Source organism: Gossypium raimondii, chromosome 13 (assembly GCF_025698545.1).
Source record: "Gossypium raimondii isolate GPD5lz chromosome 13, ASM2569854v1, whole genome shotgun sequence".
NCBI lineage: Eukaryota > Viridiplantae > Streptophyta > Magnoliopsida > Malvales > Malvaceae > Gossypium > Gossypium raimondii.
The window spans coordinates 8,902,312-8,914,883 of record NC_068577.1 but is presented as its reverse complement, the minus strand read 5'-3'; the positions used below and the strand labels follow the sequence as shown (position 1 = coordinate 8,914,883).

Here is a 12,572-nt window from a genome sequence, read left to right as displayed (position 1 = left end):
CCCACAAAATTCTTTTTATTTCAGCCAAGGCCCACTCTACCTACGAGACCAACCTCCACGACATTGAAATACATGGGGAGTTTCTTTTTTCTCTCTTTCTCCTACTTATCTTTACTTTTATTCTTTGAATTACATTGGGACAATGTAAAATAAGTAGGGGGGAGGGAAACGTAAATTGGTTCTAATTTGCTTATCTGTCATCGCTATTTTTGCATGTTTTTGGTAAAAGGTAAAATTTTTCTTTTAAATTGGGATGGTACACTTATGGTTTGACCTATTTAGCTATTTAATTCTTTACACACGAAACTTTTCAATAACCTAGACTTAGTGGGTAAGAAATTTTTGGGAATTATAAGTTTGCTTGACTGTCTACTTTTTATCATATGTCAAATTTTTGAATGCAAAAAAAAATACTCCTCTGATACGAATGTTAAGAGTGAAAATTTGGGGCTGTACATCGGGCTGAGTAACCGGAACGTGGTGCTTGGGTTGTCATTACATCTTGCGTAAAAAGGTTCGTGTGGCTGCTCAATTTCTTTGCACTCACTCCGCTAACAAGTTATCATGAGTAGGGCGAAATAACCCGCTTAGAGACGTCCGAATTGAGTAACCGGAACATGGTGTTTGGGTTGTCATTATGTCTCGTGTCAAAAAATTCAAAAATGTCCTAAGTACAAAAATAAATAAATAAAATAATAAAATGAAGGTAAGTCTATCAAACTCTAATAAATTCTGAAATATATTTACTTACTTCTTAGGCTAGGTTATTTGAGATGTTAATGTGCAAGGATTAAATTGTTGAATTGTGCAAATCATGGGGGTCAAGTCCTATTTTGGAGAAAATTTTTCCTTTTGCAGATACATACAAAATGCTCGAGGACTAGCATAAGCTAAGTAGGGGGGATTTGATTAAATGCTAAAGTTACATATTTTATGTAATTAATTTGGTTAATTTATGAGAATGCACCACTAATTTTTCCATATTTATTGAATTTTGTGCAGGAATATAATTTGGGGCTAAATAGAAGAAAAATGAAATAATTGGGGCAAATTGAGGAAAAAAGCAAAGAAAGAGGGCCAAAGTAGAATTTTTCCAATATTAATTAGCTGAAAATTGTGTTAACTTAGTGGGGGAGATTATTTTGGGATTTATTTTATTATGGGATATTTTTCCTTAATTTCCTATGACTAGTTGGCTCCTAATTTAGTAAACTCCCTAGTATAAATAAAGCTTGTATTGTTCATTAATTCATCAGTCAAAAACATTTATCTTTTGTCTTTCAATACATTCTCTCTTTTCTCACGTAGCATTGTTGTTTCTTTAGTTTCATTTCCTTCAATTTTTAATTTCCAGTAGCTAATCACCAAATCAAGTCATTTGCAATTCCTTTTTCAATTTTTTTTCTAAATAGTCAACCACCCCACTTTAATATATTCCAACCCCCATACTCAATCACTTCACCCATCTTTTCACCATTTCTACCTTATTTAATTTATCGAACACCAACATGCCCCAAACCTTAGCCAACTAAACCCATTTTCAGCTTTAGGCCGAAATTAGTCTCGTCAAAACCCGTGAGTTACGAACCCGAGCCATTTAACTCCTAAAATTCCAATACTTATTACTTCTCCAAATTAAGAGTATAATTTTGTCAACTCATAAAGTCAGATCAACACTAAGTCAAAAAAGACGTCGTTTGATTTAGTGTGGTTAGACGTACAGTTGGAATTCCGAAAGGAACGTTTCTAATCGATTTTCTGTGAACACATTGGCGTGCCAAGTGAAGATTTTTGTTTGGTTCCGTCAAGGGAAGTAGTAACTGGATTTAAATTTCCCACGCGGTTGAGGGCATTGGTTCGAGCTAGGCTCTTCTAGAACGCAAAGCTGCCGGAGTTCTAAATCACGAACGTTTCGTGGTTGTTCAATCGGTAAGAATTAGTTATTGGACGTTCCATAACTAATTTACACAAGGAAGAGTTGGTGTCCGAGGCGTCCTTGGTAGCTATAACTAGCTTATTGGAAAAGAGGAGTTCATCCAATTTCGAGGATCGGTTCAAAGACAAGAAAAATTCGTGTCTAAAGCTGAGCTCATTCTACTTAATTTTTCTTAATATTTATTTCACGATTTTTATTATTTTATTTTCAACTATTACTTTTGACGTTATTTTTCTGTTTATTTCAGGTGTTCAAATTTTTATCCCCCCGAACGTCTTGGGCACGACAACTGCCCCGACATAAATCTGGTCAAGCGAGCAACAATTTACAGTAAACCAGTCTCTGAGGGATCGATCCTACTCCATATACTGCATAATTTACAAATTAAGGCGTAGGTTTATATTGGTGGATTCGACACCCATCAGTGGTATGTAACCGTCACTTTCTTCCACTGAATACATCAGTATATATCATACAAGGGTAAGGATGGAATGTTGCTATGTCCATATTATTACACTTCTCTTGATACAAATTATATCCCCACTCCTTTGCTGCTTTACCTGAAAGACTAATGTAGGAAAAAAGTATAAAAGTTGTATATGGGGTGAAATTCCTTGGTAGGGAACTTTACTCTTTCACCAGTCACTACAAGTAATCCTCCAAGTCGCCTAAATGATGTTTCTCATCTCTCTTTACAACTGAGATATCGATTCGTTTATTATTCCTGACAAATATAATTGAAGATAGAAATGCATTAGTACAACATGAAAAGGAAGTGAATGCCTAGAGATGAACTTCAGTACCATAAATCAATTATACTATGTAAACTTCATTTATCATTCAAAATATATGCCAAAGGATGCAAAACATTCTTCTAGCTCTACCTCAGGAGGATTGTTTGATGAATTCGAGTCTGCATCCATCGTTGGCTCAGTTATACGTGCTTCTGATTTCTCATTAGAATAACTTCAAGATGAAAACACCAGCCCGCGTTAGAAAGAAATTCCAATCGAAACAAATATAACAAGCACGGAAAGAAACAGAAAAACGATTAAATTCTGTTGCACGCTATTCAAAACATATTACCATGGAATTTGTATCAGTTTATATGACAAGTGAATATGTAGTTGTATCATGTGTGAAGATTTGTCAAAAAGATAGACCAACTAGAGAGAAAAATGGCCAACAATCATACAGGGATTAATGAGAAAAGGATAAAAAGTAAGAGGCCTTAATAGCATATAATCCTGGTCCTGCAATTTGGTTGTTAAGAATGCAGGAGACGAGACGAATACAGAAAATATAGTGAAAAGTACACACAACACCTAGTAAATGATTATATGGTTGTAGCAACTAAATGATATACAAAGAATGTGCTGCAGGAACAGTGGCATATGTCTTCACATATTAGACAAGATGGCAGAGATACATACGTTGACAATATTGTTACCCAGATAAGCTCCACACAATCAACCCAAAGGAGCCTTTGTTCAATAGGTATGACACCATACGTAATCACATGAGCAAATGGCCAAAGCTTCCAACCTGCCTGTGAAGTGAGTGTAATTTATTAGTAATAAATCATGTTTAGCATGAGATACAAATAAAAAAGATGTTAACTGCACATTCATCAAACTCAAGTACAGAACAAACATAACAGTCAAATTTCCAATATTTGAAACCCAGGGTAGATTTGACAGAGCAACTCCGGTTGCTAACAGCATAATAAATTTTCGGAGTGTGCCAATGTTGGTGAAATGTTTCACCAAATGCATTTTCCTTTGTGATTTTTCATTACCACCAAAAAGCCATAGAGATTTCACCAAAAATAACCATGGAGATTATAAAAGAGAAATACACAATTATTCCATTCACCATATCAGCAGAAATCAATCAAAACAGTTCTCAGCATAGGCATGGTTTCACAGTTAGCTATGATTTAGCTTGAGGTCAGTTATATAGAACTAAATTAAAATATACAGATTTCTCTTTCTCCACACAGCATTTTTTCTAAGCCGATTTTAAGGTACACCTGTTAAACAAAGCTTGAATCCTCCAATACATCATGGAGAAGAGGTAGACATTTTACATTGACAGTGATTAATGTAAAAGAAAAAGGAGCATATATGATAAATCCTGCTCTAACAAATAAAGCATGAAATAGAATTCCAGTCTATCAAAAATCATGGGTAGAGTAGACTACATCGTTTGCAATGCATACCACAACCATTGACACCCAAAATATGCATCAAAAGAAACAGAAGAAAAGCTTCTTACAGTCAGCATAGGCCAAAATGTTGCCTTCAGTTCTTTATAGATATTAGCCGAGGATTCAAAACGCAAGAACCCCAAAACTACATAATATATACTGTTCCAGATTGCAGCCCAAACTGTTTGATCAAAGATAACTTTTGCTGGAACCACCCACCAGTCATCGGAAGGAAACAGAGCCTGGAACTCAAAGTGTTTCAGTGCTCCATGGGATAAAATTGACTCAAAGCAGCAAAACATATAAACTATGAACCACAAGTATTACCTCACAAAACTGGTAATAATAATGAGAAAGGGATCCATGAAGAGTAAATCCAACAAGGCCCGATCTGAACATGCGTGTCCGGTCAAAGTCGAAAAGAGGCTTTCCTTCATAACACTACACACAGGCTATACAATATGAGCCGAATGCAATATATGTTTAAGTTTAAAGGATTAATAGAGTGGAGAAGAGAGAGAAACTACTTGTGCAATCCAATCTCCTATTGAATAGACTATCCCACTTATTGCCATTTTGGCTATCACTGGGTTGGCTTTAAGAGCTTGTTCGTATGCAATCCAATTATGTTGTGGAACATATCGGAGTACCTCATAAAGTGTCCATCCCTGTTAATCATTCATGAGAATCAAATAAATACTGAGACAGGAAAAAAAACAATATTATAGCACTTAGATTTTCACTTCATTTTATTTTGAGGGCTCCAGCTTTCACTTGGTTTTTGAAAGCTAATCTGCATAAAACCTCAAATTTCCAGGAAAGCACAAATCATAAATGAAGAACCCCCTTTTTTTTACAAGCAAAGTTTCAGATTTCATGGTTAGTTTAGAAAGTTATAAACACCTCAACAATTTTTAAGATTAAAATCATAAAATGACGAACGAAAGAGATTAACCAACTCTAGCAGAGAGAGAAGTGAAACCAAGGAAAACTACTACCAAGCGAAAATACCCTTCTCAAGACAAGAGCATACCAAAAGAAAGCTCTTTTGAAAAGAATCATTATTCAACTCTAAGTAAAACAGGAAATAAAATTAAAATGCAAAAAAAAAAAAATGAAAAACCTAGGAGATAACTTACATGCCAGTAATCATGATCAATTGTAAGCAACTTGGATACAGCAAGCGTGCCAAATCCAAGAACAATAGAGGCATTGATTGCTCTACTACTCAACTTCTCGACATCATCATGGCCATCACCACCATCACCGTGACCACCTCCAACCTCTGAAGAAGAAGCCTCCAAAGTTTTGGAGCCATTTGGGAACAAAAGCTTCTTAGGTTCATGGGAATGACTGTTCTTCTTTGGAGCCAATTCTTTGTCCTCTGTGACTGATTGAATGACCCAATTTCTTCTGTTTTTGGGGTTGAGCTTTAACAGGTTTGAGCTGGTTTTGTGAGAGAGACGAGTGGTTGGAGAGAAATCGGGGAAACTCTGGGATTTAACGATGCGTTTACGGCAGGCGATACTGTTGAGAGCGGCCATGGATAGGGAGGTTTCGTGTAGTACCAGAACTTCAAATTTGAGTTTTTTTTTTCTTTAACTTCTATTACTGGCTTATTGAAGATCATTATGATTAGGATAATATCGGATTATTGTAAGCTTTTTATGAAAAAGAAAAATTTACCACTTTACAGTCTCACTGATTCCTTTTTGCCTCTTTTAAATTTCATTCCACCAATTTACAAATCAAAACACCAATTAATGTTCAACCTCGTTGAGCTTCAACGTGGTATAGAGTTGTTAGTGGATGGAATCGGATTTGAATTGAGTCGTAATGAAATTTTAAGTTTGATTGTTTAGTTTGGATTCGGTTCTCAGAAAATTAGTCTAAACTTTTTTATTATCTTGATCTAAATAAAAATATTAAAATTTAAGCTCGACCCAACTTGTATTATTTTCTTTATATAAAAAATTTAAAATATAATACATTAAATACACTAAAAATCTTTATACTTAAATAACATTTAAATAAATACCTCTTAACAAGCAAATATTTCTAAACTAATAACAAAATTAACAATAAAATAAATATTATACAATATGTAAACATTAACAATAAAATAATAACAACATAATACTAAAGGATAGCAAAACAATAGCAAAAAGTGAGAAAATAACAGTAAAATATAGAAAAACAACAACAAAAATAGCAAAAGATTTTTCTATTAAAAACTCAAATTTATTCAAAAATTTAATCCATTTTCTAAACCAAACTTCTTTTTCGGATCTATCTTAAACCATCTCATTTTTCGCATGGAGAATAGTGTCTTTAATTTCGACCGCGTTGTGCAATAAGAAGGCGTCGGTGACATGTACTTCAAAATAGCATGTTGAAGAAATTTTAAACGTTTAGTTTGAGGAAATTTGTTAAATAAGGGCAGAGCCGAAACTTTGAAGAACAAAAGAATAAATGATTTTAGAATTGGACGATATAAATCCAAGCAGCAGGGTTTAGGGGGAAAAAATATTAATATTTACGACTATCCCTTTTAAACCTTTAATTTAGAACAGGGAAAGATAATGAAGCAAAAGAAAAGCAGAATCTCCGGTATCATGGAAATGTAAAAAAAAAAAAAGAAAAACATCATCTTGGAAAATGGAAGTAATACATACATATAGTGTAATACCCGATTTCGGCCCGGGTAAAAGGCCTAAATTACAATCGGCCTTCATAGCCCAATTCAAAACAGTGACCCAAACCAAACAGAGGCCCGAACTAACCAGGTCCAAAACAATAGTCAGAAACTCTAGAGTTTCTAACAAAATCTTCAAGCGCCACAGCCACCTAGCTCCTCACGCAGCCAAGACCCGATCGTACCTGCACATCGAGAAAGGAAACAAAGCAGATATGACAAGAAAAAAGAGATCTTGTCAAGCAGATACTAAGAAGATTTCTTTCTTTTTCTTTTTTGTCACGATTGCTTGCTATAAAAGCAATCTCAATGCACTGTAACATAGGACCGATGGGCAGATCAATAAAAAAGAAGGATATTATTGTCGCAAAAACAGAGAGCAAAGTCGATCAAAGGTTGATACTTGCAATTTTTACTTATTTTTTTTACCGTTATATTTTTTTTTTACAAACAAATAATAGAAGAATAAATAAGAGAAAGAAACAACCTTTTTTTTTGGTTCTGAAGTGACGCCGACGTGATTGAGGGAGCCACCCCCAAGGACCGGTGACCGGAAACCGAAAGGTTTCGTGATTTTTTTTCACGTTTTTTGTTGGCTTTTCGGGGCTTCAAACCCAGATTTGGGTTTAAAATGGTCGAAGAGACCGATTAGGGTTTTTTCCCCTCTTCCGGCCACCGCAGACGGCGATGCCAGCGTCGGAGATCGGCGGCCGATGACCGGACCCTGGCCGGACCTGAGGGCTGAGAGAGAGGGGAAGAGAGTTTTTTTTTGTTTTTTAAAAAAGGTAATGAAAAATGATTTTTTGCAAGGAATTTTGACTTATATAGCCAATCGAAAACGGCGCCGTTTAAGGCCCGGGTTGACCCAAGCCCAACCCGACCCAGCCCTAGGGTCCGCGCATTTTTGAGCGGAGGGGAAAATTGCACTTTTGGCCCCTCCGCCTTTTAATATATTTTCAATTAAGTTTTCTTCATTTTTTATTTACCCCTTTTATTTATTTTCAATTTCAATTTCATCCTGATAAACGACGCCGTTTAGAGGAGAAGGAAAAATTGCCCTTCCAGTTCCTCCATGATTATGCGCGCGTTCAATTTAGTCCTTGTGACTTTACTTATTCACAGATTTGCCCCAGATTTTTCACCAGCGATTCAATTTAGTCCCTTTTTATATTTCTCTTTAAATTAATTAATTAATAATGTAATTATTATTTTATATTTATAATTTTCATATGTAATTATTTTAATGTATATATATATGTATTTTATTTTTTTGTACATATTCATTTTTTATATATGAATGCGCATATTTTTTTATTTTAATATTATTATTTAATTTTTTATATATTGGTATATATGTACATGTATATATTTATTTCTTTTAACGCATATTTTTTATAATTATATATATGTGTATATATTTATTCTTTTAAAAATGCTCAAATGCATATATATTTTTTAAACATACACTCTATAATTTTTATATTTTTTATATTTTCTTTTTTCATAAATACATTATATATTTCGTTATATAAATTCTATAAATTTTATATGTAAATTCATATGTATGCCTTTCATTCTTCATAATTTTAATGTATGTGATATGTACCTTTTATTCTTTATATTCTTGCTTATTGCCTTCATTTGTTTATTGATTTATGCTTTCATTTGTATTTTAAAAGTGTTTTTTTATTTAATATTTCGTATGTCATTGTCTTATTGTTTATATTAATTTCTTTTATTTACTATTTATATTATTTCTATACAATTGTGGTATTTATTAATGCAACATTTATACATACAATATAACATTACATCATTTTTTACTTGAATTTAAAAATAGAAAATTTTCAAAATAGAGATAATACTCGTATTTAGGATTTTCAGGAAAATTGAGCCCTAACGTATTGGGTTCCAATTTTCTTCGTAAAATCTAACAATCGAGAATTGCTCTTTAATCAAACAAAATAAAGCTTATCATCGGGAATTCAACATGTGGTGTCCTAACGCATTGGATGTGACGCGCTGATTTCTCGAGATAAAGATTTTTCTAAAAAAACACTAAAGGAAATATTCAATGCTTAGAATTTTGAGAAATTGTGCCCTAACGTATTGGGCCGCGATTTTCTTATAAATTTTAAACAAATTAATATTCTCTTAAATTTTATTACACGAGTATTTTGGACAAACTCATTTTTGGAGAAGTAGAATATCGTGCCCTAACGCATTGGGTGTGATATTTTTTTTCCGAAATGAGAAAAGTCTAAATAAGTAATGCATTTCTAAAGTTTCTACTAAAGATCATATTTTTAACTCTCGACGTTAAGACATTAATTAAACAATTTGGTACCAATTTTTGGGCGATAAGAGGGTGCTAATCCTTCCTCGAACGTAACTGACTCCCGAATCCATTTTTCTGAAACTCGTAGACCAAAATCGTTTTTTTAGATTACCCAATTACACATTAATAAAAGATTGGTGGCGACTCTAAATTTTCATCGACAACTAATTTTAATTTTTTTTCAAAAAATAAAAAAATAGTTTCGACACATACATATAGCATAACCACAAATGGGGAAGAAACTTTATCACACTTTCAATTGATGGCTTAATTATGAACATGGAGGGAAACTATGATTGGGTTTGGTCCCTGCCATATTTTACTCCAAATCCAGGAGAATCTCTATCTGAAATGATAAACTCCATCACTTGTGGTCGACAACCCATCGTACAAATTCCATGATGGAACTTCTGCAAACAAATGGAGGTTTGTTGAGCCTTTCATTAAGGGACAATGACCTTAGCTATTATAATTAGGCCACAGGCATGAATGCGAGATTTTCAACCGTGGGCTCCCTCCTTTCCTTTTGTGTATTTCTGATTCTGAGACGCACACACCCAAAAAACCACAACCTGCTACACCAATATATATGCTCACGTATTCCTCATTTCTTTGGTTTTTGTTTTAGGCTCCTCTGTTGCTTTTACAGCGCTTGATGGAAGCAGCTCAAGTTGTGAACAGTAATGGCAATGCCGATGGTGACTACCAGTACGAAATTATCAGTTGGTTCGATAGTGTATCGAAGAACGCCGCCATGGTCCAGACGGAGACACTTGGCCAGATTCTTCATCTCAACTATGGTGTGGAGTACCTGAAAAAATGGTTTGGGGACATGAAGATCCAAGACATGGATGCTTGTGCATTGGAATCTCTTTACGCCTCTTTAGTTCCTCTAGCCTCCCATGCAGATTTTGAGCCTTTTATTCAACGAATTGCAGATGGAGACACTGCTCCTATTCTCACCCAACAAACTATTACTACTCTCTCTCTAAGGTAACTTCTTTTTCAATACTCCTTTTCTCTTTTTCTTTATTCCTTTATGTTTCTGGTCTTCACTGTCCCAAAAAGCCATCTTTTAGATGAGACTCTTGCCTTCGATCCGTCTCTCATAACGTTTTTATTACGGCTTATCTGCAATTTGTTTGTAGCTCCGGTACCACAGAAGGGAGACAGAAGCTTTTACCCTTTACTCGCCATAGCTCCCAGACCACCTTGCAGATATATAGGTTGGCAGCAGCTTACAGATCAAGGTTATCCATCCCATACTCAGATATAAATGTATAAGTTGCTTTTCTTAATTTGTTTTGCAATGCGTGCTGATCCCATTATCCCCATCCTTTTTTGTATTTTTTAAAGGGTTTATCCAATAAGAGAAGGTGGAAGAATCTTGGAGTTCATATACAGCAGTAAACGGTTAAAAACAAAGGGAGGATTAACAGCGGGAACAGCAACCACCCACTATTATGCTAGTGAAGAATTCAACATCAAACAGGAGAAGACCAAGTCATTCACTTGCAGCCCACAGGAAGTGATTTTCGGGGGAGATTATAAACAATCTACTTATTGCCATCTATTACTCGGCCTCTTGTTTTGGGATGAGGTCGAGTTAATCGCCTCAACCTTCGCTTACAGCATAGTCCAAGCCTTTGCCTCTTTTGAAGAGCAATGGGAAGAAATATGCAGTGATATCAAGGACGGCACACTGAGCTCAAGGATAACACTGCCCAGGATGCGAAAAGCCGTGTTGGATATAATTTCTCCAAACCCATGTTTGGCATCACAGATTGAAGCCATTTGCAGGGACTCCAAAGCTTCCAACTGGTATGGCATCGTTCCCAGGCTGTGGCCGAATGCAAAGTATGTGTACTCTATCATGACCGGCTCAATGCAACCCTACTTGAAGAAGCTTAGGCACTATGCTGTCTCGTTACCGCTAGTGAGTGCTGACTACGGGTCAACCGAGGGTTGGATTGGGGTGAACTTGGATCCTTGTTTGCCGCCTGAGGATGCCACTTTTGCTGTAATCCCTACTTTTTCTTATTTCGAGTTTATACCCCTCTACAAAAAGAAGCAAGATTTGACTTCCAGCACAGTTGGTTACATAGAAGATGAACCAGTCCCACTCTCCCAAGTCAAGCTTGGACAAGAATATGAGCTTGTCCTTACAACTTTTACTGGTATATTATATATGCTCATGTTTCTTTCACTAATTTAATTATGAGATGGTCTAACATGACTGTTACATCCATGTCCGACTGCACTTTGCTTAAGTTTCTTTCTTTTGAAGATGGTTGGATGGATGATTAGATAACTTGTTTCACTTGTATGTAATTCTTGTCAGGGCTTTACAGATATCGGCTAGGAGATGTGGTGGAAGTGGCTGGATTTCACAATGGGACCCCGAAATTAAATTTCATATTCAGGAGGGAGCTAATATTAACGGTTAACATAGACAAGAACACAGAAAATGACCTTCAGCTGGCGGTAGAAAGAGGGTCAGAGGTGCTAAGCAAGTATGGAGGGGAGCTGGTTGATTTCACGAGCCATGCGGAGGTGATGCATCAACCAGGGCACTACATGATTTACTGGGAAATAAAAGGGGAAGTGGAGGAGAGGGTGCTAGGTGAGTGCTGTGGCGTAATGGATGCTTCTTTTGTGGATCACGGCTATGTTGTGTCCAGGAGAACCAACTCCATTGGACCTTTAGAGCTTTGCATTGTGGAAACAGGGACTTTCAACAAGGTTTTGGATTATTTCATAGGGAATGGAGCAGCACTTGGCCAATTCAAGACTCCAAGGTGCACCAACAACCATATCCTCCTTCGAATCCTTAATCTTTGTACCATTAAAAGGTTCCACAGCACTGCTTACAATTAACAACAACACAGGCTTATCTACCAAGTGCTCTTTAATTTCATATATTATTCCTTTTCTCTTCCCACTATCAAAAATACAATCGATTTCACGTGTAATAGGGAAAAAACATATTTTAGAGTTTAGGATGCTTTTTCTTCTTCTTTTTTTCATTTTGCAACTTAGATAACCTGCATTATTATTACGAGGGATGAGTGAATGCTAATGTCCATTTCAGAGTGTTGATGATTGGAACCAAGCATTCCATTTTTAGTACAGGTGGATGATTCATCTCTTCTGGGTAAACTGTAAAATGAGGAGGATTATTGTTATATACTGTGTAAAAACACGGGATGAATGGGGAAGAATTTATAAAACAAATGAATAAAGGGGTATTTATTATTTACTCCAAACGGACAGGAGTTGGACAGGTACGGGTGGTGGACACAAGTTTTGCATTAAGACAACAAAGTGGTAGATCCTGAAGTTATTAAGAGCTTTTATCTTGGAGAAAAAAGAAAAAAGAGGGGCATAATTACAA

The 12,572-nt window shown here is 35.5% G+C and overlaps 2 protein-coding genes across 2 annotated transcripts; one reads left to right on the top strand and one right to left on the bottom strand.

Annotated features, from left to right (window-relative positions):
- Window positions 1-2,312: 2,312 nt before the first annotated feature.
- On the bottom strand, window positions 2,313-5,773 carry LOC105782355 (uncharacterized). The gene is made up of 7 exons (XM_012607043.2): window positions 5,285-5,773; window positions 4,673-4,813; window positions 4,473-4,586; window positions 4,214-4,387; window positions 3,370-3,485; window positions 2,821-2,902; window positions 2,313-2,660 (listed from the first exon to the last, which is right to left on the bottom strand). The coding sequence occupies exons 1-7, from the start codon at window positions 5,687-5,689 to the stop codon at window positions 2,655-2,657; spliced, it is 1,038 nt and encodes a 345-aa protein (XP_012462497.1). The 5' UTR covers window positions 5,690-5,773; the 3' UTR covers window positions 2,313-2,654.
- Window positions 5,774-9,669: 3,896 nt separating this feature from the next.
- LOC105782354 (indole-3-acetic acid-amido synthetase GH3.10) lies at window positions 9,670-12,337 on the top strand. Its single transcript, XM_012607042.2, has 4 exons — window positions 9,670-10,171; window positions 10,327-10,428; window positions 10,535-11,355; window positions 11,520-12,337. Exons 1-4 carry the CDS (start codon window positions 9,834-9,836, stop codon window positions 12,053-12,055), a joined length of 1,797 nt encoding a protein of 598 aa, XP_012462496.1. The 5' UTR covers window positions 9,670-9,833; the 3' UTR covers window positions 12,056-12,337.
- Window positions 12,338-12,572: the final 235 nt, after the last annotated feature.